The 23,576-nt window shown below is 41.4% G+C and overlaps 1 protein-coding gene across 1 annotated transcript; it reads right to left on the bottom strand.

The window, feature by feature from the left end:
- Nucleotides 1-1,092: 1,092 nt before the first annotated feature.
- On the bottom strand, nucleotides 1,093-10,566 carry LOC137294076 (low-density lipoprotein receptor-related protein 4-like). The gene is made up of 6 exons (XM_067825011.1): nucleotides 10,392-10,566; nucleotides 8,776-9,018; nucleotides 5,449-5,611; nucleotides 3,796-3,923; nucleotides 2,697-2,859; nucleotides 1,093-1,530 (listed from the first exon to the last, which is right to left on the bottom strand). Exons 1-6 carry the CDS (start codon nucleotides 10,519-10,521, stop codon nucleotides 1,428-1,430), a joined length of 930 nt encoding a protein of 309 aa, XP_067681112.1. The 5' UTR covers nucleotides 10,522-10,566; the 3' UTR covers nucleotides 1,093-1,427.
- Between the last annotated feature and the right edge of the window lie 13,010 nt (nucleotides 10,567-23,576).

The raw sequence follows: 23,576 nt of genomic DNA, 5'->3' as shown, positions 1-23,576 counted from the left end.
AGGGCTTCACACTTCATTTTCACATGTGTTTCTATGGTCAAATCCCAAATTTCCACACACACACACCCTAACTCCCACCCCCACCCCCACCCCCACCCCTTGGATCCGCCTACGATTGACATTAACTTATGATAATTTATTATATATTTTGGTTTACCGTTGGAACCGTGGGGACCGTTCGTAATTTGATGATGATTTTTATGGAGTTGCATGTACAACGTGAATGACAACCCCTAAAAGTAATGTACAAATTATGTGACCCCACTCGCTTGTCATGTACAAAATCAATGAACCCCCTCCAGAACATGTACAAAATTGATGACACGTCAGTTTAGAAAATCTGTCTGAATGTCAAGATATATCATGTTTTGAACGTTTTGCTGAGGCCTTGAATGTTGTAATTATCATGAAACAACATATCATGTTCCAGATATAAAGTGTGCCCCGTTCAACGCTGTTTTCATGTGGGTTGATATCACGACCTTTTATACGCCTACTTGCTTTTAAACTACAGGAAATTAGGCGGCCATAATATATATAATACGCGTAAAGTGTGTCAGTCTATTCAGTGCCTGGAAATTGTCGGGTTGACTATCTGACATCGAGGGATTTGTGCGAGGGCGCAACACTCACTGAAAAAGAACCTTTTCTAGAGACGATATTTGTCCTTACCCGTTGAGATAACACGATTCATATTCTAACGTTAACCTCTGTGTTAGCAACAGGAAAAATGCAAATTCAGCACATGTGCATTGCGTTGCACGTTCAACATTAATGACAACATGCATGCAGAAAGTATCATGGATGCTCAACAATAGTTAGTATCATTAGGTGTACTCAAAATAATCTGGTGGAGGGATGGGGTACTGTTTCGACGGTTGTACAGGTAAAGTTCTCGACTTCCCCCAACCGTACAATGTTGGAGTGCCATTTCTGTTGTCCCCTCGCCGAAGTAAGGCTAGATAATTGCTAAGAGCGGCGTAAAACCATACTTACTTAATCACTCACTCAATCACACGCTCATTCAAGAACCTTAGAGGCTAAATATTTCATGTCTGTGTCTTTTCTGGGCTCTCAACAGGCGAAAAATCGTGACAAGTAAAAGGAACTTTATCTGAAAGAACATACAATGAGTATTGTTCACCTTGAAAGTGTTTTATGAGGTTTACACGCGTATTAACTCGGTAGGCCTTCCCACTGTGATTCACAGGGGTACGAATCTCTGTTTGGAAAATAATTTTCAAATATCAAAGTTCAGATTTTTACAGACGTTAATTCATTTGGTAAAAGACTGACCAACACGCTCAGCGCAACGTACGATTGCAAAGTCTAGATTTTTATTTTTGAAACTTATTGTCCAAACAGATATTCGAACCCCTGTGATCACACTGGTGTGCCTGTCTTGCGTGTCTTTATTTGGCTTCTTCTCACAGAGGGTTGATGCGGATGAACTTTCTCTCGTCTTTGGTCAGGGGGATCCAGTCGAGGAAGCCAAGACGTGTTCCGTTGGAGGCGTAGACAACGACGGTTCTGCAACACAATCAGACAGACAGTCATGTATATTCAGTAAAAGGCCACAGGCCCATCATACAGTCATTTGCATATGGTGTTGGATTTAGTGCACATGTTGTTTAAGAGAAGCATTTCTAGTGCGCTGAAGTACATGATACAGAAACATACTAACATTTTTTATTACATAGGCATTACTTGTTTTCATAACATTAATAAAATTGGCATTTGGATCAAAACCAGTCAAATATTTCTGAATATATCGAGAGAGAGAGAAAGAACGAAAGAAAGAAAGAAAGAGAGAGAGAGCAATACAATCATCATGTATAGACCCGTGAAGATCCGGGTTAGAACTGATCTTCAGTAACCCATGGCTGTCCTACGAAGCGACAAACGGAACACGGTGGTCAGGCTCACTGACTTGGTTGACACATCGTTTTCCTATTGCATAGATCGATGCATGTGTTGACCACTGAATTGCCTGGGTCAGACTCGATTTACAGACTGTCGCCATTTTTCTGGAATATTGCGTTAAAGAATAAACAAATCACCGTGTACAGAACAAAGACATTGAGCTCCGTTTGTATGAGTTCATGTACTCTCGATTGAACGAATTTAGATTAAGAAACTCTGCTGAAGTTCCTTTTATATGTGTGCTTGAAAAAGATGCAGTAACATATCATCATTAGTTCACTGTAAGTGAGCGAATGAGTGAGTGAGTGAGTGAGTGAGTTCTATAAGACGGCGGCCTGTAAATATTTGAGTCTGGACCAGACAATCCAGTGACTGAACACATATCCTTACTGTTAACCAAGACCCTCTGATTCATTTGGTCATCTTGACTAAGTGAGTGGGTTGGCCTTTACCCTACTTTAGCAATATTCCAGCATTATCACGGCGGTGGACACCAGAAATGGGTTTCACACACTGTACCCATGTGGAAATCGAAACGGGCCTTCGGCGTGACGAGCAAACGATTTACCCACAAGGCTACCACGTCGTCTCTTCTGGCCTGCGTATTTTGGTGCTGACCAGCTCAAATCCCAGAGTGAGTCGGTGTAGTTTTACGCTGCTTTTAGCAATAGTCCAACAATATCCAGCGGGGACGGAATCACAAAATATGTGCCTGATATAAGGCTCGAATAAAATGAATATATTGTGTCATATTTAAGTGTGGTTTAGCTTACTCTAATCGCTTGTCGTTGGTCAAGAAGATCCTGCCAGTTCGGGGGTCGTAGACAGTTTCCGTCTGTGGGTGGCTGATTCTGCCGGGGTAGATCAGTTGTGATTCCCCAGTGTCTAGTGACATCTTGTACAAGCCCCTGTAGCCGTCGCTGTAGAGGGTGAGAGCTTAAAACAGAATGTGCATCATAGAACCGAGTGAGTGAACTGGATTTTACGCTTTTAGCAATCATTTAGCAATATCATGACTTTGGGCGCTTTTAGCAACATTCCTGCAATATCATGGTGGGCGACGCTGTCAGCAATATTCCAGAAATATCATGGCTACAAAGTTGGGAAATGAACCCTGGACTTCGGCGTGATTTAGCGAACGCTGTAACCACTAGGCTACCCCGCCGCTCCACATAACAAAGTATCGAGTGCTGGCAGTGAATCAACAGCATTTCAACTACATAGTGTCAGGTACGCCTAATGGAGGATGGAAAGAGGTGTAAACAGAAAAGTACATATGCACTTACCAATGAGTAGAGCAAACTTCCACAAAGGTTGTTACATTTTAACTTTGTGGAGACTAGAACCCGCATACCAGGTGACAAAGCATAATGTAACCACTGGGCCAACTCAAGAAGGTTTTGGTTTTGGCTTACTGAAATGAGTGTTCGAAAAATCCTTAATTCTACATACCCAACAACGATAAATGTGGTTTGTTTTACAGTGAGTGAGTGAGTTTAGTTTTACGCCGCACTCAGCAATATTCCAGCTGTATGGCGGCGGTTTTGTTTTACAATAGTTTTCACAATAAAAGTGACGTTGAAAAAAATAGCACTTTTAAGTGTACAAAATATGACTGTTATGATAAAATTGTTGCCATAGGATTTAATATCGTTTAGATATGTGTGGTGAGAAAGAGTTAAAACGTTTGAGAGAGTGGGGACATCTTAAAGACGGCTGATAAGTTTAAAATCAAAACGCATTCCACTGCGTACATATGCATGATACTAACTGGCCTGTGGCAGGGTGTGTCACGAGGGGGTAATGGAAACTGAGATTTGTACAGTAGCTTTGTATAAGCTTTGTATTTTTAACATGCTAATGGAGACTTACTGGTGAAGTCAATGGAGTGCGGGCTTTTCTTCTGGTTTATTTCATGCGGAAATCTTTCGAGCCCAGTCCCATCATAGTGCATCCTGTACATCCAACCACAGGCACACGACTCCATCCAGTACAGGTACCTGGAGGGACACAAACACGTCTTATAGTCAGTGAGTGAGTCTAGTTTTACGCCGCACTCGGCAATATTCCAGTCGCATATGGCGGTGGTCTGTAAATAATCGAGTCTGGACCAGACAATCCAGTGATCAACAGCATGAGCATCGATCTGCGCAATTAGGAACCGATTACATGTGTCAACCAAGACAGCAAGCCTGACCACCCCATCCCGTTAGTCGCTTGTTACGACAAGCATGAGCTACTGACGGCCAGTTCTAACCCGGACCTTCACTGGTTAGCGTGTTATAACTATATACTATACTGGGCATTGGAAACAATAATCTAGCTGAAGCATACGTTGCGCAAATATATATTAGGGAGAATGCCTAGTAAGGAATACACAGGGATGAACCTTTGACTTCAAGAGAACCGTACATTCGACACTACGATGTTTCACCTATACATGAAGAATATATATAGATATATATCGACACTACGATGTTTCACCTATACATGAAGAATATATATAGATATATATCGACACTACGATGTTTCACCTATACATGAAGAATATATATAGATATATCTCGACACTACGATGTTTCACCTATACATGAAGAATATATATATATATATATATATATATATATATATATATATATATATATATATATATATATATATATATATATATATATATATATATATATATATATATATATATATATATATATATATATCGACACTACGATGTTTCACCTATACATGAAGAATATATATATAATATATATATCGACACTACGATGTTTCACCTATACATGAAGAAAATATATATATATATATATATATATATATATATATATATATATATATATATATATATATATATATATATATATATCGACACTACGATGTTTCACCTATACATGAAGAATATATATATAATATATATATCGACACTACGATGTTTCACCTATACATGAAGAATATATATATATATGTATATATGTATGTATATATGTATATATATGTATGTATGTACATATGTATATATATGTATGTATGTATATATGTATATATATATAGACACATATCCTTATACTATATATAGTATAGTATAGTATACTCCCTTCACCTTCGACACTACTGGTTACCATGTTTCCTACTTTTAACTACTACTGATGCTGCTGCTGCTTCTACTACTGCTGTTGCTGCTGCTGCTGCTACTACTACTACTACCACTACTTACTGCTGCCGCTGCAGCTGCTACTACTACTACTGCTGATACTGCTGCTGCTGCTGCTGCTGCTACTGCTACTACTACTACTACTACTACTACTACTACTACTACTACTGCTACTAAATGCAGTAAGCAGTCTCAGGAAGTGTTTTCCGAAACCTCAAGTCGCCATTTTGCAACCAGTATTGTCACTGTTGGGGTTGAGAGATATTTTCACAAGTATTCAATTCCCGATATCTAAATCAGGGCCCTATATATGTGATTTGAAACGCAAAACGATCCGGTGTTACCATCATTGGTCTACCTACCTGTTTTGAAAGTCGACAGCCATGCGAAAGGGATCCCGACTTCGATCGGCCAAGTCTGTCTTTCCACTGCCGTCTATTCTCATGGAGAGGATCTTGTTAGTGCCATAATCGGATGTGCCGACAAAGATGAGCTTTTCCTTTGAGTCCACGGCCATGGTTTGTGCTGTGGTTGACCAGTCAATATATATATATTTCGGAAATATATATATATATATATATACTTGAAGTAGTTTCCGAAATAATAGCATAACACGGATCTTCTCACTTCACTTCTCCCTGAAGATATACGATTGAAACATGTAGGAGAAGATCCGTGTTGTGCTATTATTTTGGAAACTACTTCTATTAAGTGCCAAACATCCCATCCCACAGGAACTTTCTTTACTTAAGAGGTAAAGTAATAAGTTTAAAGGAATAAAGTGATAACTTTAAGGAGGCTGACTTTGAGCAGCTGAAAAGTTCATTTGTTGACGCTTTACATGATGTGTTTTTACTATTTTTAAAATTTACAATTTTGAGAATATTTAGGAGCATTAATCTTGAGAGGCCTGGCCAGGGTCATGGATTCTTGATACTATAAGGATTTAACTAGAAAATTCACTTTGGAAGCCATCACTTGTGTACGAAGAATGGAAATTGATATGGTCGGTTGGTTGTTGTTTAACGGCGCAGCCTGCAATATTCCAGCTATATTGCGGCTGTCCGTAGATAATCAACTCTGCACCAGAAAATCCAGCGATGAACAAAATGGTCATCAATCTACGCAGTTGGAATACGATGACATTAGTCATTCTTGCCGAAGTTGGTACTGGTGGCAAGTTCTCAAGATAATTTTGTCAATATATTCAAAACTTTGTGTATGTGTGATTATGTCAGATGGCATTTCCGAGTATTTTAGATGTAATAACGGCAACCGACAAGGCAATATTCTGAGTCCACATAATCTTCATAATCTTTATAAACAAGCTAGAAAAATAATGCAAGAATGTGGTGGGAGAGGGGTGTTTATTTCGCAGACATTTGATAACCTATGTCTTCTCATGTTTGCTGATAATGTGTCTTCAGTAGCCAGCTCTTGCCTGGAACTTCCAACACTATTAATCCACAAGTACTGAGCCGTGCAGTTATTACTGGTACACACAGTAACATCTTTACTCTGCATCGTATGCGGTTATATGTATATAAAGAATGGAAATTGAGAGCTAACACTATTAATCCGTAAGCACTTTGTGTTGCAGTTATTACTGGTACACTGTATTGTATCTGTCCTGCATGTGTTTGTATAAAGTATGGAAATTGAGAGTTAACACTATTAATCCATAAGCAGCAATCCTTGCAGTTATTACATGTATACAGTAATGTCTTTACCTTGCATAGGAAATGTCTGTATTTATATAAAACATAGAACTGCGACCTATCACTACTCACCCAAATATAGTCTGGTTCATAATTATTGAGAATTTTTCTTCTTACTTTGAGCTATCCTAACACCTCAACTGATTCACTGATACTTAAAACTAAGTAATGGTATAAGGGAGGTTACTCATCTTGGCCTACTGAGTATAGTACAATTAGAGTTACCTCCCCTGAATTTGTAGCAGACGTCATTTTCCTCAGCACTGTCAACAGTGTCTGCTGAAGATAAAAGAAGGTTGATTTTTGAGTTGTGTAATCAAGGAATTGATGATGTAAATGCACTGGCAGAGAGAACAGGAACTCCTCTTTCTACTGTGTATAGGATTAGGAAGAATTTTAAAGAGGGAAAGGATTTTGGGCACCAGAAAGGAGCAGGGAGACCCAGAAAATTGGACTTCTCAGATCGCGTCCGGCTGGGAATTTTAGCGTCTAAAAAGCAAAGGGCAAGCATCTCCAACATCAGGTATGAAATGATAGAAAGGGGATCAACAGTTGTATCAAAATCTACAGTTAGAAGAAATGTGATTGATCTTGGATGGGAGAAAAAGACTGGAATTCCTTCTCCTCTCATGAAACAAGAACATAAAGACAGGCGTGTTGAGTGGTGTTTGGCACATGAAAACTTTGACTGGGAAAATGTGATTTTTACTGATGAAAGCTCAATATGGGTATATCCCGATAATGTGAAAATATGGACAAAGTCTGCGTCATCACCGTTGTATCGACGGCATAAATACAGCCCAAAGTTTCATCTATGGGGAGGGATACCCTTATTAGGAACGATCCCGCTGTGTGTGTTTGAGGGAAATCTGACAAGTCAACGCTACACTAACATATTAGATAATTTTCTCCTTCCAAGTGCACATGTGTTTTATGGAAATGACTGGATTTTGCAGCAAGATAATGATCCTAAACACACCGCAAAACATGCCAAGCAGTGGTTTCAGGAGAAAAATGTGACTGCATTACCATTTCCTGCATATAGTCCTGACTTAAATCCCATTGAGAACATTTGGGGGATGATGAAGGAATGTGTGAATCAAAAGGGGTTGACAAAAATTGAAGACATGAAGAGAGAAGTGGTCCGATACTGGGACAGCATAACTCACGAGACACTAACCTCTCTGATAGGAAGTATGCCTACCCGTCTTAGACTGTGCCGTGAAGCTCAAGGAGACTTGATAAAATATTAAATTGTTACCTACACAACATGAAAAGGTCAGTTCACTTTCACAATACATTCAATTTTACCTGATTTGTTCTCGTTTAATAATATGAAATGCTTTAGCTATTCTCAATAATTTTGAACCATACTGTATATTCAGCCCTTTGGTTACCACAGGTACACAGTGAGGCTTAGCACTTAAAACCAAAGATTTATAAATGCATGTTGTTGTCCATATAATATTTGTAACAAATCTTCACACATGTGACTGCACAGCAGTACAGCTTCATTACTATGGTATCATTTGGGTCTAAGGCCTCTTCATTAAATAAAGCTGCCTGTCTGACATGTGTCAATCAAGCCACCGAGTCTGACCACCCGATCCCGTTAGTCGCCTCTCACGACAAGCATGGGTTACTGAAGATCAATTCTAACTCAGATCTTCTGGGTTGATACAAACTGAAATGGACGTCGGACAGATCATTTCGGTTTGGTTAATTCCTTTTGTAGGTGTAAATATATAGATAACAGTTTCTACAGAAACCGTTAGAGAATTTGAAAGGTTGATTTTGAAACCACTCCCATATACATATATTTCACTTTCCGATGCGTTGGTCATTAAATGCACTAAGTGTTCATCACCTAAATGCAAGATCGTCTTGAAACAGAAAACTGATATTTCTAAACCTGAGATAAATGCTGCCGTTTCTTTTACGCATATGCAAACAAACTATTGAAATACTTACGGTAACCCCCTGTATACGGAATTCTTCTTTCGTCGGTACCATTGACAAATATTGACATGAACTCTTTCAGGTAACTGAGAATGTATATCCGGTCGTCAACGAAGTCGTAGTCCATGTCGGAGACGCTGCCGAGGGAGGGGATGTTGAAGGTTTCAATGTGGTGATCGGACAGATCCGAGCCTATATCCACACGGAAGACATTCTTTGTTCCTTTGTCCAACACAACCATGCGGGTCCGGGGAGCTGTCGACAGGTATAGTTGGTAGTTTGTAGGATAGGATACCCCCTACACAATACAGTTTACAATACATTTAATACTGGTAGTCGGGGTTCGATTCCCTACATGGAAACAATGTGTGAAGCCCATTTCTGGTGTCTCGACGTCATTGTATGACCGTCGTAAAACTAAACTCACTAAGTTGATTAGACAAACGTTGAAAAAAATGAATTAACAAAAGTGTAGCATTTGCCTCACTCAGACATGTTCCGATGCGTGTCTCTACCAGACAACCCACGGGTTGATATTATGAGCAACAATCTACGCCGTCGGGCAAGAGGACTCGCTCCCAACCAATCCACGGAGTCATACTACCCGACCCACCCGAAATAGGCTTCGAAAGCTCTATCAATGCACAGAGTCGTTAGTCTGACGCGCAAGGGCGTTAACCACTAGGATCCCAAACTGTCTCCCACATGCGTAGAATTCAGTGTCCAATGTATATACAGATGCACATATGCACGATACGGGCCTTGACAGGGTCTTTACCTTGGATGTGATTAATCGTGCGACATCCACTTACTTCAGTCTGTACTAAACTAGATTTTGCAAACTATTCCATACCGTTTCAGAGTACTCTTTACACATGAGCTGATATACTGTAAAACGCATTTATTTGAGTCCAATAAATGGTAAAACTGTGAAAATTGGCAAATTCTTACAAAAAACTGTAAACACAGCTGGTTACATGCACGATATTTGCGCTTGCCTTTTGATGCATGGTTCTCTTGGAATTCATCAACGTAAGGTTTGCAGTTGGTTCCCCCAAGTTAGCGGAGAAATTCATTTTCGATGTAACCATATGCATATGTAACGTATAGTGAGTGCTTTAAGTGAGTCCAGACATTTAATGGGTAGTATAAATTATCAGCGACAACGGGATAGTTGACGAGTTCCACAGTATGTAAGAATATCAGGCTATATTCAAATGAAAATGCTGCAATAGTGTAGTTTTACTGAACATATACCTAAACAAACTACACACATGTTACAAATGATCTGTGGGTACTCGATGCCACATAGAAAGTGGTCACATATACATATGTTATATTTCGAATAATACTTTCTCATAAAAGTGGAGATATTACTACTTTTGTTGGATTCGAATCCCGAATGGGACTCATCCCAACAAAAGTACCAGAATCTGTACTTTACTAAGAAAGTGTACTCCCGAAAATAACATGTTACACTAAACAGCAATAAATTGTCAGAAACGTTTGTAAAGTTATATCACCCTTTTATGATAATGTTCCTTTCGACAGAGTGTTTGATTAAGAACACTATAGTACAAATACGGGTTTAAAGTAAGGAGTAAACGACATAGTGTCTTGTGACAGACCTTCCTCCTGTCCCTTGACCCCTCCGAGCACCAGGACTGTCACGACCACGAGGACCAACGGCGACATGTTGCAAGCTGTGCGTGAACGCCACAACATCAACCACGTCCCTTCTTTATATGGGACCTGCATCCCGTCCGTGGTTGGTTCATTGGTGACTGAACGTCACCTTCGAAATGTCATTGCATGTGGTGATAAAGGGCACAGTGCTACAGGTTACAGCTGAAGTGTCACATAGAATCCTAGATGACTTCCCATCTGCATAGTGGCGTGTTTTTGTACGTGAGTAAATAAGGCGAGCTGTAATGAAAGCTGTATTTGACGGGACGAGGGTTGTAGTGTATTTGTTACTTTTGAGTGAGTGAGTTTGATTTTGCGTCATTTTAGCAACATTCTAGATAACATCTGATCTCTGGAACCTATTTTACAGGAAAAATACAGTTCATAAAAATCATTATAAAATATAATGGAAAGGAGCTAGAGACTTTTTCTCATTTTCAGACATCTAGACAAGTCAAATATACTTGACTTTAACTTTTGGGAGTGACATTTAGAAGTTAATGTGATGAACAACGTGGAGAATTCTATGGATTAAATATATTAAATTTGAACGAAGTTTCGATATAGCAACTAGCTGACACCATTTTCAACACTTGATAAGGGTGTCAGTTGCTGCACCGAAATGTCACTCATGATAATATTTAGAAGTTGTGTATCCATGGAATTGTTGTTTTTCTAGACTTGCATGGGTTTTCTTGGACACATCTGTTTCAGGGCCTGTATAACACACAAGCAATATTCCGTTTGTAAACTTATATCACCCTTGTATGATAATGTTCCTTGTATGATTAAGAACACTTTACTAGAAATACGGGTTTAAAGTAAGGAGTAAACGACATAGTGTGTTCTGACAGACCTTCCTCATGTCCCTTGACCCCTCCACCCACCCAAACGTCCTTTTGTGTATCTGTTCCTTATATGAATAGCAGAATCTGATGTGACATTCTATATTTACCATGTGAAAACACTCATCACGTATGTTGTAGAGTCCTGGTGTGACTGGTGAAAAATGGGCCTTGATAACTGCTTCCCAAAGAGAAGCACCGTAATGGTTAGTGCGAGTTCGATCCCCGGTCGCGTCATACCAACATGCGTTAAAATATGGTACATTGTACATGTTGGTCCCTGCCTGGCGGTATTGGTTAGGACGACAAGCACTGGTCAGCTTGGAGTCAGTGTATTATAGATGTGTCTGTAAACTGATATCACCCTTGTATCATAATGTTCCCTTCGACAGAGTGTTTGATTAAGAACACTTTACTAGAAATACGGGTTTAAAGTAAGGAGTAAACGACATAGTGTGTTGTGACAGACCTTCCTCCTGTCCCCCGACCCCTCCACCCACCCAATAGTCCTTTTGTGTATCTATTCCTTATATGAATAGCAGAATCTGATATGACATTCTATATTTACCATGTGAAAACACACATCACGTATGTTGTAGAGTCCTGGTGTGACTGGTGAAAAATGGGCCTTGATAACTGCTTCCCAATGAGAAGCACCGTGGTGGATAATGCGGGTTCGATCCCCGGTCGCGTCATACCAACATGCGTTAAAATATGGTACATTGTACATGTTGGTTCCTGCCTGGCGGTATTGGTCAGGACTGGTCAGCTTGGAGTCAGTGTATTACAGATGTGTCCGAGTAGGGTATTTAGGCGGCATAATATCTCAGTGAGGTATCACTTTAAAACCAGCTTAAGTCCGGGCTAGTACAAGCCTAACATACACACGCATGCACGTCGTCATACGAAATATATTCTTAAGTACAACGATGAGAATATTTTACATCCTCTTCTCAACATCATGTGTGTATATGTGGCTATAAAAGCGGCTATAAAATCCCAGTATTCAGATGAAAAACTTCTGCTGGCCTCTGCTTAAAATTCAGCGCCAAGGTACAACTCCTACTTTTATAAAGTGATAACACCACCCTCACTGATAGACTTTCATGGACGTTGTCTATATTATGTTGTAACGGAAATGGTTTATCCTTTTCCAGGAATATATGGCGGTACATGATATAGTTTGAACCAGACAATCCAGTGATTAGCATCTTGAGCACCGACATGAAATGACATACAACAAATGACACACGACCCAAGTGGTTGCCTCTTCAAGCAATATTCAAGCTATATGACGGTGAATAATCGAGTCTGGACCACACGATCCAATGACTGATTGCATCAACAGTCATCTACGGGGTTGGTATACGACCACATACATCAACCGCGTCAGCCATCTTAATCAGGCTAGTCCAATCTTAAGACAAGCATGTGTCGCTGAAGACACCGGGTCTCCATGGGTCTCAAAGATCCGGGTTAGATTTGGTCTTTAGCCACCCATGCTTGTCGTAAGAGGCGACTAACGGGATCGGGTGGTCGGGTTCCGTGAGTTGGTTGTCACTTGTCGTCGTATCGTAGTTGCGAAGATCGATGCTCATGATTTTGATCACAGGAATGTCAGGTCCAGACATGATTGTTTAGAGACCGGTGTCATATAGCAGGAATATTGCTACGTGTGGTGTTAAACAACAAAAAGCAAACAAAAGTAAACAGGTAAAGTGTTGCGCCCTAATACTGGGCCTTGATCCACCATGCGAGTGCAGGCGTACGATTGTCTCAAGTCTATGCTAGCACTTTGAGCATGCATGTACAAGGGGCGGTCTATCGCGCGATAATAAATGCCCATATAACGATAATAATAAGTATGGAGCTACTATCACCTCAGCTACGAAATCTTTGTGGAAATCGACCCCGCAACCAAGAGTCGGGAAACAGCATGGAAGAACTACACACTCTGAACATTTGTAGGGATTCAATCACATGACTTTGTCGCGACAAGCGACCTCTTTAATCCAGTGAACTATCCGTTGCTGAGAATTCGCTCACAATACGAGTTCGACTCTGTATGTATGGCTGACCGTTGTACTCAATGCCCCTGCGTTTAGGAGCTGAGTACATGAAGGAGTGTCGGAAATAGATAGAAAAAAAGAATTCCTTCTCCTAGGAGCTTTCATATAAAGCGAAAGTAGTAATGGTTCCCAGGTACGGCTTACGAATGCTTGACCGATCGGATCAATACCTGACGAAACTGTTGTATATGTGTGTATTGTCGTCCTGTACAATGTTGGCCATTAATCACCAATAAAGTCGGGCCTGGCGTACCAAGCGGTACTTTGTTGTACACATGTGTAACAGTTGAACAGGGTTGCATGTGGACGTTTACTACAGTTCTCTGTTCCAGTTTCATTCTACAAGCAATAAACAGCTGATCATGAGATATATTTTGAAATTGTCTGACTAATACCATGCGTCTGGTGTATAAGAGTGTTATGATATGGAGTAGACGACGGTTGGAATACATTTGTGTCGGCGTGTATACATGAGAATAAATGCTGCACACAAAAGTGAGGACCTCTGATCTGTTTACTTCATGCGTGTATAGAAATATTTGTAAACGCAACTGAAATACTGGGCTGTTTTTGTAAGGAGGGAAACCCTATTAATAGATAGACAGATTATGACTCATGGCTTGAATGATATAAGGGCTGCTGGGAGCCTTACAGCTAAACCTCAGCACATTACGCCTAGCTATTAGATGGCTCCCCGTATTACTGACGGAGCTTAGTTTTACGCCGCTTTTGGCGACATTCTAACAATATCACAGCGTGGGGGTGGGGACACCACAATATACCTCAGGGTCTGAATTGCAACCAAGCAGGCCATGCTTGTACAAAGAGGCGACTAAGCTGATCCGGTGGTCAGACTCGGTGGTTTGGTTGGGAGGGGGTCATCGTGACCCGCGGCGTGGGTTGTTGCTCACAGTGTCAGTCACTAGGTGGTCTGGTAGAGACACATACTTGGAACATATCTGAGTGAGGAAATTGGCTGTTTACATGGTATTCAACCAGTGACTGTGTGAGTTTTATGCCGCGTTTAACATTATTCCAGCAATATCATGAATGGGACATCAGAAATTGGCTTCACACATTCGACATTGTACACATGTGGAGAGTCGAGTGTTAGACTTGATCTTCAGTACTTCATGATTGTAGTAAGGAGCGACTAGCGGAATCTGGTGGTCAAGCTCACCGACTTGTTGACACGTGTCGTCATATCCTAAATGCGTAGATCGATGCTCCTGCTGTTGATCACTGGATTGTGTGGTCAAGATTCGATTAATTGCAGACCGCCGGCCTAAAGCTGGAATAATGCTGAGTGCAGCGTAAAACTAAACTCACTCACTCACTCACTCTTCTAAAACATGTGCACATATCAGTGAATCACTTTGAAATCGTGGTGACGCAAGGTATTCTCGCGAAAGTGAAGAATATTCTGCCCTGCAAGTGGCCCGTATCACCAACACATGCCAAGGCAAGTCAATTGCCAAAGCACATGGAAGCCAAAGCACATGGAACCCAATGTACAAGTCAAGTTTATATGTGAACTTCGAACTTAAAACAAATAGAAACGAGCCATTCATAACAATTGTCATCGACTAATCATTCTTATATTCCGATGTCAATCCATGTCATCTTTGGACCTTGTCTCATTTTACGTCATCAGTTCTGTGAAATGTCAAGGTCACAATGTAGTTAGATTGTTCTCAGAGAAATGTGTTTATTTGTTGTTTAATGTGAGTAATGTTCCACCTATATGACGGCGGTGCTTCACAGAAACTACTAAATCGGCCATGAATTAGTTTGTACCTTTGTACCGTGGTGTTGAACCCTTGTTTGAGTTATCCACGATGAGTCTGCTATGTAAATACCTTTGTATATCGTTTTACACCTTTACTGTCAGGTATCTTAACCAAGCTTAACAGCTCTGCCGCTCTACATTGTTGGGACTGTTTACGTTTATAGTTTAATCCTTGTCATGAAGCCGCAAGCGCTTGGCCCAGTACAGGTGAGGGGGGTTTAACCAAGGATCAGGACAGTCACCGACACTCACATTTGGCTGGGCATGTGTTTTGTCTTAGGCCTTACCCCTAAGACCAGGGGTATGCTAGTTTCGATGGAACGTCTCAATCCCCAAAGACTGCTGCCATACGGGTCTTCCATAAAAGGGCAGGTAGGGTAGGCCAGTGGTTAAAGCTTTCGCTAATCAGGGTTCAAAGGGCCGGGCTTGATTCCGCAAGTGGGTACAATGTGTGAAGTTATTCACCATGATTTTGCCGGAATGGAATATTGCTAAAAGAGACTTAAAACCCAAATCACTCACTCATTAAAATGCTTGGGTTGACTTCCGGGTTCCCCAGCCTATACATAGTTCGGGCATAGCTGAAAACGGCGTGACATTCTAAACTAACTCACTTCTATGAAGAATAACATATAATGGCATTATATATATATATATATATGTGTGTGTGTGTGTGTGTGTGTGTGTGTGTGTGTGTGTGTGTGTGTGTGTGTGTGTGTGTGTGTGTGTGTGTGTGTGTGTGTGTGTGCCCAATGGAAAGAAAGTAAGTGTTGTTGGGTTTCACACATCTTTTGGCAATATTCCAAGAATATCACGGCGGAGGCCAATAGAAAGGGTTCATACCCTGAACCAATGTAAGGAATCGAACCCGGGTCTTCAGCTTGACGAGCCAACACCTTAACCTCTAGGCTACCCCACCCCCGAAAGTGAAAGATATAAATAAACTAGCACCCGTTGTAAAGAGAAAGAAAACCTTTCCGAATGATTTAACTAGTTCAGGACACGAACAATATCTAGTGGTGTAATAACTGCATAGAATATTAATGACTGTTTTCTAAATAGCAAACAACAGAACCCGCTTGAACGAACATCCATACATTATTGAGTTGGAACGAGGATCCGTTGAAAGATCTACCGGAGACCAGTGATGGCAGCTGGGACGGTGTCGCCATGATATGCCGGTGAAGGTGCGTGTTCTGCCGTATTCCACCCAGTGTGTGAACGAACTGATCGCTGCTTCATTACATATCGGAACACACAGGGCTTTGATCAGTTGAGCAAGCTTGAGCATTTCCTTAATTAAGAAATCATGAGATTATAAACCCTCCACGCTAACGGTGTATGTTACGCGTGGTCCTCACGAAGCACAATGACTGTAGGCAATAAGAACAATATGCTTTCGTGACATGACTTAGAAACCTCCACCTATCAGCGAGACATTCCACACAGGTAAATTCTGGAATCTTCATGTAGTCAGTGTTGACGATATCAGAGGATATACACCTATACGGGCGTTTCCTATAGTCTTCCTGTCCGTGCCATGATATGTGGTCGCAATGGCAATCAACCCAACATGCGATATGGGGCCGTTTCCGCTGATTAAGGACAGTAAAATAAAACTGCTGATTACACTTTGACACAGATTACGTTACAGGACTGTGTCCGACACGGAGCGTTAGCGCAGGCGCATCAGACCCAGGGAACCAGGCTGTTGTTGCGTTTGAATTGACACCCAACAGCATCGCGAGGTCATGAATATTTATGTCCGACATACTCAATTCTCGTGTAAATGTTGAAATATTCACACCAAAATGTTGCTGAAATAGCACTCCAGAAGTAGTTATGACTTACATTTCGATTAGGTCTGTTTATCTTTGAGAGGAAGCAAAACAGTGCACTCATAGGAATGTCTAAAGCTCTGGGCCACTGTGATTAGACGCAACGCTCACTAACAATTTTTCTTGGGCGTTAAACATTACCCCCAGTGATATAGTTGTTAGTTTTCATTTACATAAAGGACTGGTGTTATTAATAGCATACATAGATTTGAAGTTAGAGTCATTCGCGTGTGTGTGCGTGCGAGTGTGCGTGTCTTACAGTAGCTTTATATAAACAGGGACTCCCCATAATATTTAAGTAATTTCATATAAAGACGTTTTGTTTGTTTGTTTGTTTGTTTGTTTGTCTTTTAACGTCGCACTCGGCAATGCTCCAGCTATATGACGGCTGTCTGTATATAAATGAGTTTAGGCATGTCAATCCAGTGATCAACAGCATGAGCATCGAGCTACACAAATGGAGAAGGATGACATGTGTCAGCCAAGGAGCAAGTCACCACTCTGAACCGGATCTTCACGGGTCTCGCTTCTTTCGACAAACATGGGTTTCTGAAGATCAATTCTAACCCGGGTCTTCACTGGACTTCAACGTGTGGAATCCAGGTCAGTGTAAATCCTAACAACCTATATGGGTCTTAAGAGGCGATCATCTGAGATTCTGTTGACGTTGGTGTCTGCATGTCATTGTATTCCAGGGCTTTGTTCACTATATCAGTCACTGGATTGTCTGGTCCAGACCCGTCATTTAGCCAAAACAGTTTGACGTTAATGACTAACATAAAGAGAGTGTAGTTTAACATCGCATGAGTCGAAGAAGCACGTGTTTGGGCGGTGATCAAGAAGCTCTGAGGGTTGACCTGTGTGAGCATGTTGTTGACTTGACTACAATAGACCTACCCGTGATATATATTTAAGGGATTAATGCACTGCCCATGTGGATGTTTTTCCGACCTGGGTGAGTCAACCACCCTGAAACGTCAGCCAGCAATTACAAAAGAACTATAACGCCGAGGTCCCGCCTACACAATAGTAAGAAGCCAAGGGTTATTTGATCGACCAGACGAATAATAATGTGAAATTTGACTCATTTATTTTGTGAGAGACCAGGTAATCAATTTCTCGTAGGTCACTGGTCACATTTTCACCTCGATTGGCAGTAACGGAACAAGACAATTGCAGATAAAGCACACGCCATGTTGGCTCCCGTGACTCCATGCACTGACAATAGGCGTCGTCTTTCCAAATACTTATCATGCTAAGACGCTTTGATGTGGTGAAGTCATGCGTAGAGTTGGGTCCCTCCATTTCCCACCCTACAATAAATCTTCAATGTACATAAATATGGTGAATATTGAAAACCTAAAGAAGCATAATTTTCACATGCTCAAATAGCTGTTAAATACAGTATATTTCATTTTCTGTGAAGGCGAATCCTCTGATTTGATTCTGTTCACTTCGGATCCGGATAGTTTACAACATAGTGAATGTTATGGACAACGCTTCTCATCAGAATGTCCACATATAGATTCTGATATTTCGGAATTTACATATTGATTTTAAACAGACAACAGTATCTTTGTTCGATATGATTGTGACAGGTCACTGTGGTTCGTGGCTGTGTGTAGTTACATGGCCGCACCCAGTGTAACGCTGATCTGACAAAGTCTGGTTGAGAGCTGGGTACATGGTATCGGAATGTGGCCTGATATGCAGGGGTGGCGGGTGGTATGTGGTTGGTATTTCATGAGTGGAGAATTATTGCCTTGGCCGGGTAGTGGGTCATGGGGTCGACAGCCCCAACATTCTTGACTCATACACCCGATTTGCGTTCTACACTTATAAGTTGATGTGATGTACAACTTCACTTCCTTTGTTAATAAAAAGTAGGATTTTAAAACTAGTATAAATTGTCAAAGACAATATTTTTGTCATACGTCGTGATATTGATAGAATGATTATGTCGAAAAAAGGCGGCGTAAAACTATACTCACTCACTTCTTTACAAAGTGCATGGATGCATTCTATAAGACATATTCCACCATCAGGCCGCACTAACGGGCTGTGAGGTAGCCTAGTGGTTAAAGCGTTGACTCGTCTAGTTGGGTTCTAGTTTCTGGAATATTGCTAAAAGCGGCGTAAAACCATACTCATTCACTGAGGTCGTACTGTTTTAACTGCTCTGCGTCTACATGGAGTAGGTAAACGAGCACAGGCATCAGACCATCTATCCCGGGAACTATCTATTGCCACAAATACCCTCAACACAAGGCTGCACAAATGTTCTCATCAAATGAGCTTATTCAAGTCCACAGATTAAGAAACTAACACTCCCACTTAATTCTTTTCATTTCCAACCACGAGTTTCTAATTACCACACTGTTCACACTTCCTAAATGATAATTAGAAGAGCGTTATGGACCGCGGATCCAATTATCAGCAAGTTATACAGTTAACGAAAAACACATATGTGTTAACGATATAAGTGTAACTGCAGGTGGAGATACATAAAATGCCTTCGCTGATAACAAAGACACTGCATAGGCTGGCCCGTGTTTGTGCGTACAGTGTTAGGGTTAACAATCAACGAGCCAGACTGAAAACCCATTTACTCCGTTGGCAGCGGTCCGATCTAGAAATACATTACGCTATATCCCGTAGTACACAACGGAAAGCATCTTGAGATTCGGGAATAGGGCTTTAGTTAAGGTTAAATCATCATTGGAATGAATAGCCAATCTGATCATCTGAGTGAGTGAGTGAGTGAGTGAGAGTGAATGAGTGAGTTTAGTTTTACACCGCACTCAGCAATATTCCAGCTATGAGGCGACGGTTTGTAAATAATCGAGTCTGGACCAGGCAATCCAGTGACCAACACCATGAGCACCGATCTGCGCAATTGGGAACCGATGACATGTGTCATCCAAGTCAGCGATCCTGACCACCCAATCCCGTTAGTCGCCTCTTACGACAAGCATAATCGCCTTTTATGGCAAGCATTGGTTGCTTAAGGCCTATTCTACTCCGGGACCTTCACGGATCTGATCATCTGAATTCTCGTAAAACCATTTAAAGGGTTAACTAATACTGATTACATCCAGTGTGTAATACATAAAGCTCTCCAGCAAATCAGGTTATTGCTATTCGTGTAACTACAGGAACAGCGGAAGTAGGCATATTTAATGTCAACCACCTGTTCTTGGACAAACAACCCCGCAACTTCAAACACCATACTTTCTTATCTAGGGATTATATCTGGATTCCAGAGGAAACACGGACCCATGTATATCCTTTACCTGGGGATAAAGTATACACGTACATGTAGGTGAACATGGGTTGGGTGTCTGTGGGAAAGCACTATGTCCATATCGGAGGTGAATGAGTGTGGTTTTACGGCGCGTGTAGGCGTATTCCAGCAACGTCTGGAACCACATCATATATGGTCTGTGGCAACATCACGGCGGGGATATTAGAAATATGCCTCCCATATTATACCCAATGGGAATCGAGCCCGTGTCGTTAGCGTGACGGGCGAACGAATTAACCACTAGGATATTTTTAAAATCCTACCCCTTATATACGAAGAATGCAATGCCCTGTTTATGTATGAACAAATATACAAATGCTAGTTGAGGGCCTTGACAAATGCTAATATGTCTTTGCCTGGGACTTGAGTGGGGATCTAGGGCTATCCTTGATACCTTGGTAAGGTGAGGTAAGGTGAGATGGGGTGAAACTATTGGATGAGGTGAGGGACAACCATTGGGATGGCGAGTCTATTGCAGCATACTCTTGCGAGAGGGATAGTTTATTCCGACCAACTAATTCCAATACCATTGCAATGATTTTTTTCTCTCTTTGAATTGTCTCGTTTGAAGGCATTCTGAAGTGCTAAACTATAACCCATAACCTTAAAGAAGCTACCGGTCTGCACCCAACCATCCTGCATTTTACACTACGTATTATCAACTGAAGTCAGCCACTAAACTATCGATAGTCACAGATACTATCGATGCATCGACAGTTTTCCGTTTCTCCTATTCCGTTTCGATTAACTGCAATCAATGGATAGTGTGACTGGACACTGGCACCTAGTGCTACAAAGTCAACAATGACAATAGAAATTCCAAACCTTCAATATCCGGGGCAACCCATGCTTGCCACAAAAGGAGACTACGCTTGTCGTAAGAGGCGACTAACGGGATCAGGTGTTCCGGCTCTCTGACTTGATTGACACATGTCATCGGTTACCAACCTTGATCGACGCGCATGCTGGTGATCACTGGGACGTCTGGTCCAGACTCGAGTATTTACAAACCGACGCCATATTACTGGAATATTGCTAAGTGCGACGTAAAACTAAACTCACTCACTCACTCACTCCAAACCTTCAAACAGAACCTATCGTCATGTGCGTGGCCAAAGGTCACGTGTTCTCTGTTCATTTCTTAAAACTGTCAGTTTTTACTTTTCAAATGATCCTCTATCTAATCCGCCCCTTAATAAACGTGCTCAATAATGGCATGTGCATGGTTTCAAGTTAGTTAAAAAAGCCACGTCGATGACGTCATACAGAAGGTAGTAACCATTGACGAGTCCTGCACCGAGGTTTTAGTGCCTATTCTATTGTAGGGGATCTACAACGGAACACACCGAAGATCCGGGCTAAAACTGGTCTTCAGCAACACATACTTGTCGTAATACGCGAGACCCGAGATCTTCGAAGATCCGGGTTAGATTTGATCTTCAGCAACACATACTTGTCCGAAAAATCGACAGACAGAATCGCTTGCCATAAAAGGCGTCTATGCTTGTCGTAAGAGACTATGCTTGTCGTAGCGGGATCGGATGGTGAGGCTCGCTGATCATGGCTGACACATGTCATTGCGTAGATCAATACGGGTGCTGTTCATCACTGGATTGTCTGGTCCAGATCCAATTACTTACAGACCGCCATATAGCTGGAATATTGCTGAATGCGGCGTTTAACAACATACAAACCAACCTTTAGTACGCACGTCGTGCCCTTAAATGCACAATGGTCCTAAACGCACAACATACGAGCGTCAGTATGAATGTGCCCACCACAGTGGCTAATACCTTCCTACCCTATATTTCCGCAATGGACTCGGCCCATTAGTAAGACGTGGGTGACTTTGGGTTGTGTGGATCGCCCGAGGACAGCCTGCATGATATGAGATGATAAAACATCGAACTGTTCATATGAACCATACAAAGGGCCATAACAATTATGCCGGCAGTTGACACTGACCTATATCTCATCACTTGGCCTAGGAGACATATGACAGTCCGCAGATATGCTGTCTCCTATTGAACGACTATCCGCCCAAATTGTTCTATGTCTATTGATCTGGCCCAAGTACAAACGTGCCCTTGTCCAGTCATCTATCTATTTGTCAATGCATGTTCATAATGTAATGTTTTGTAAAGTGTGCGATGAGACCCCGAGGTAATGTACAGTGGCACTGTCCTATCAAACACCCCATCGAGGGAAAATAAAGAGTCTCATTGATCCGGGTAAGATATCAATGAGATAAATATTTGTATCGTCACAATATGAGTGCAAGAGGCGTTATGTGAATGTTTAACTATCAGACGATAGGACAACACCACCTTACACTATCTAGCTAGTTTATAGGGGTTGCCTAGTGGTTAAAACGTTAATTTGTGAAGCCCATTTCTGGTGTCCCCCGCCATAACATTGCTGGAATATTTTTAAAAACGACGTCATTCACTCACTGACACTGTGTTTATTCATGATGGCACGGGGGTGGTGGGGTGGCCAAGTTGTTGAAGCGTTCACTTGTCACCCGGATTCGATTCTAAAGAGGACTACAAACTGTGAAATTCATACCTTGTGATCCCCGCCGGGGTACTGCTCGACTATAGCTAAGAAAGCGGCATAGAACTAAAACGCACTCACTCACGGTCGCTCTAGGAGTCTCTACACCTATCTTTGGCAACAAGACAAGAACGACAATGGCACATGGTTTCGCCGACAGCACTGACCTGTCCCCGAGTGGAACCCAGACGCAACACTCTTTAAACCCTCATAAGACAACTAGGCACATATGAATACAGATATTATGTAAATATACATTTCACACCTTTCCAAAAATGGAATATCCGCTATTTTTTAATGGTATGTATACAGAGTACACTAGTATGTAATAAAAGAACGATATGTAAAACCGGTTGCTAAGTCGATGATTGAACATCCAATGTATGTAATAATCTTTAAAGATGTATATTGAATCCTTAGCTGAATGAAGTAAGAGACAAAGTCACGCTGAGACTCCACGCATGCCACTATGTGTTAAAGACAATACCGCAGCTTTGTTACCGAGATCGATACTGGAGGGCCTGTGATCAGTGATCGTGGTGATTGTATGATTAATAGACCAGTAATCGATACATAATGCAACACTCGATACCTGAGACTTGCCACTCTAGATCACTCCAGCCGTGTTGATCCGGGTGGTAGGGTCGTATTGATCACTGAAATCCAACTACCCTAACAAAACAGTTTATCACTTCAGACGATAAGGCTTGGCAAATGACGTCCCTA

The sequence above is a fragment of the Haliotis asinina genome, chromosome 8 (genome assembly GCF_037392515.1).
Source record: "Haliotis asinina isolate JCU_RB_2024 chromosome 8, JCU_Hal_asi_v2, whole genome shotgun sequence".
Lineage (NCBI taxonomy): Eukaryota > Metazoa > Mollusca > Gastropoda > Lepetellida > Haliotidae > Haliotis > Haliotis asinina.
The sequence above is the reverse complement of the archived record's forward strand: the minus strand, read 5'-3'. Positions and strand labels throughout refer to the sequence as shown.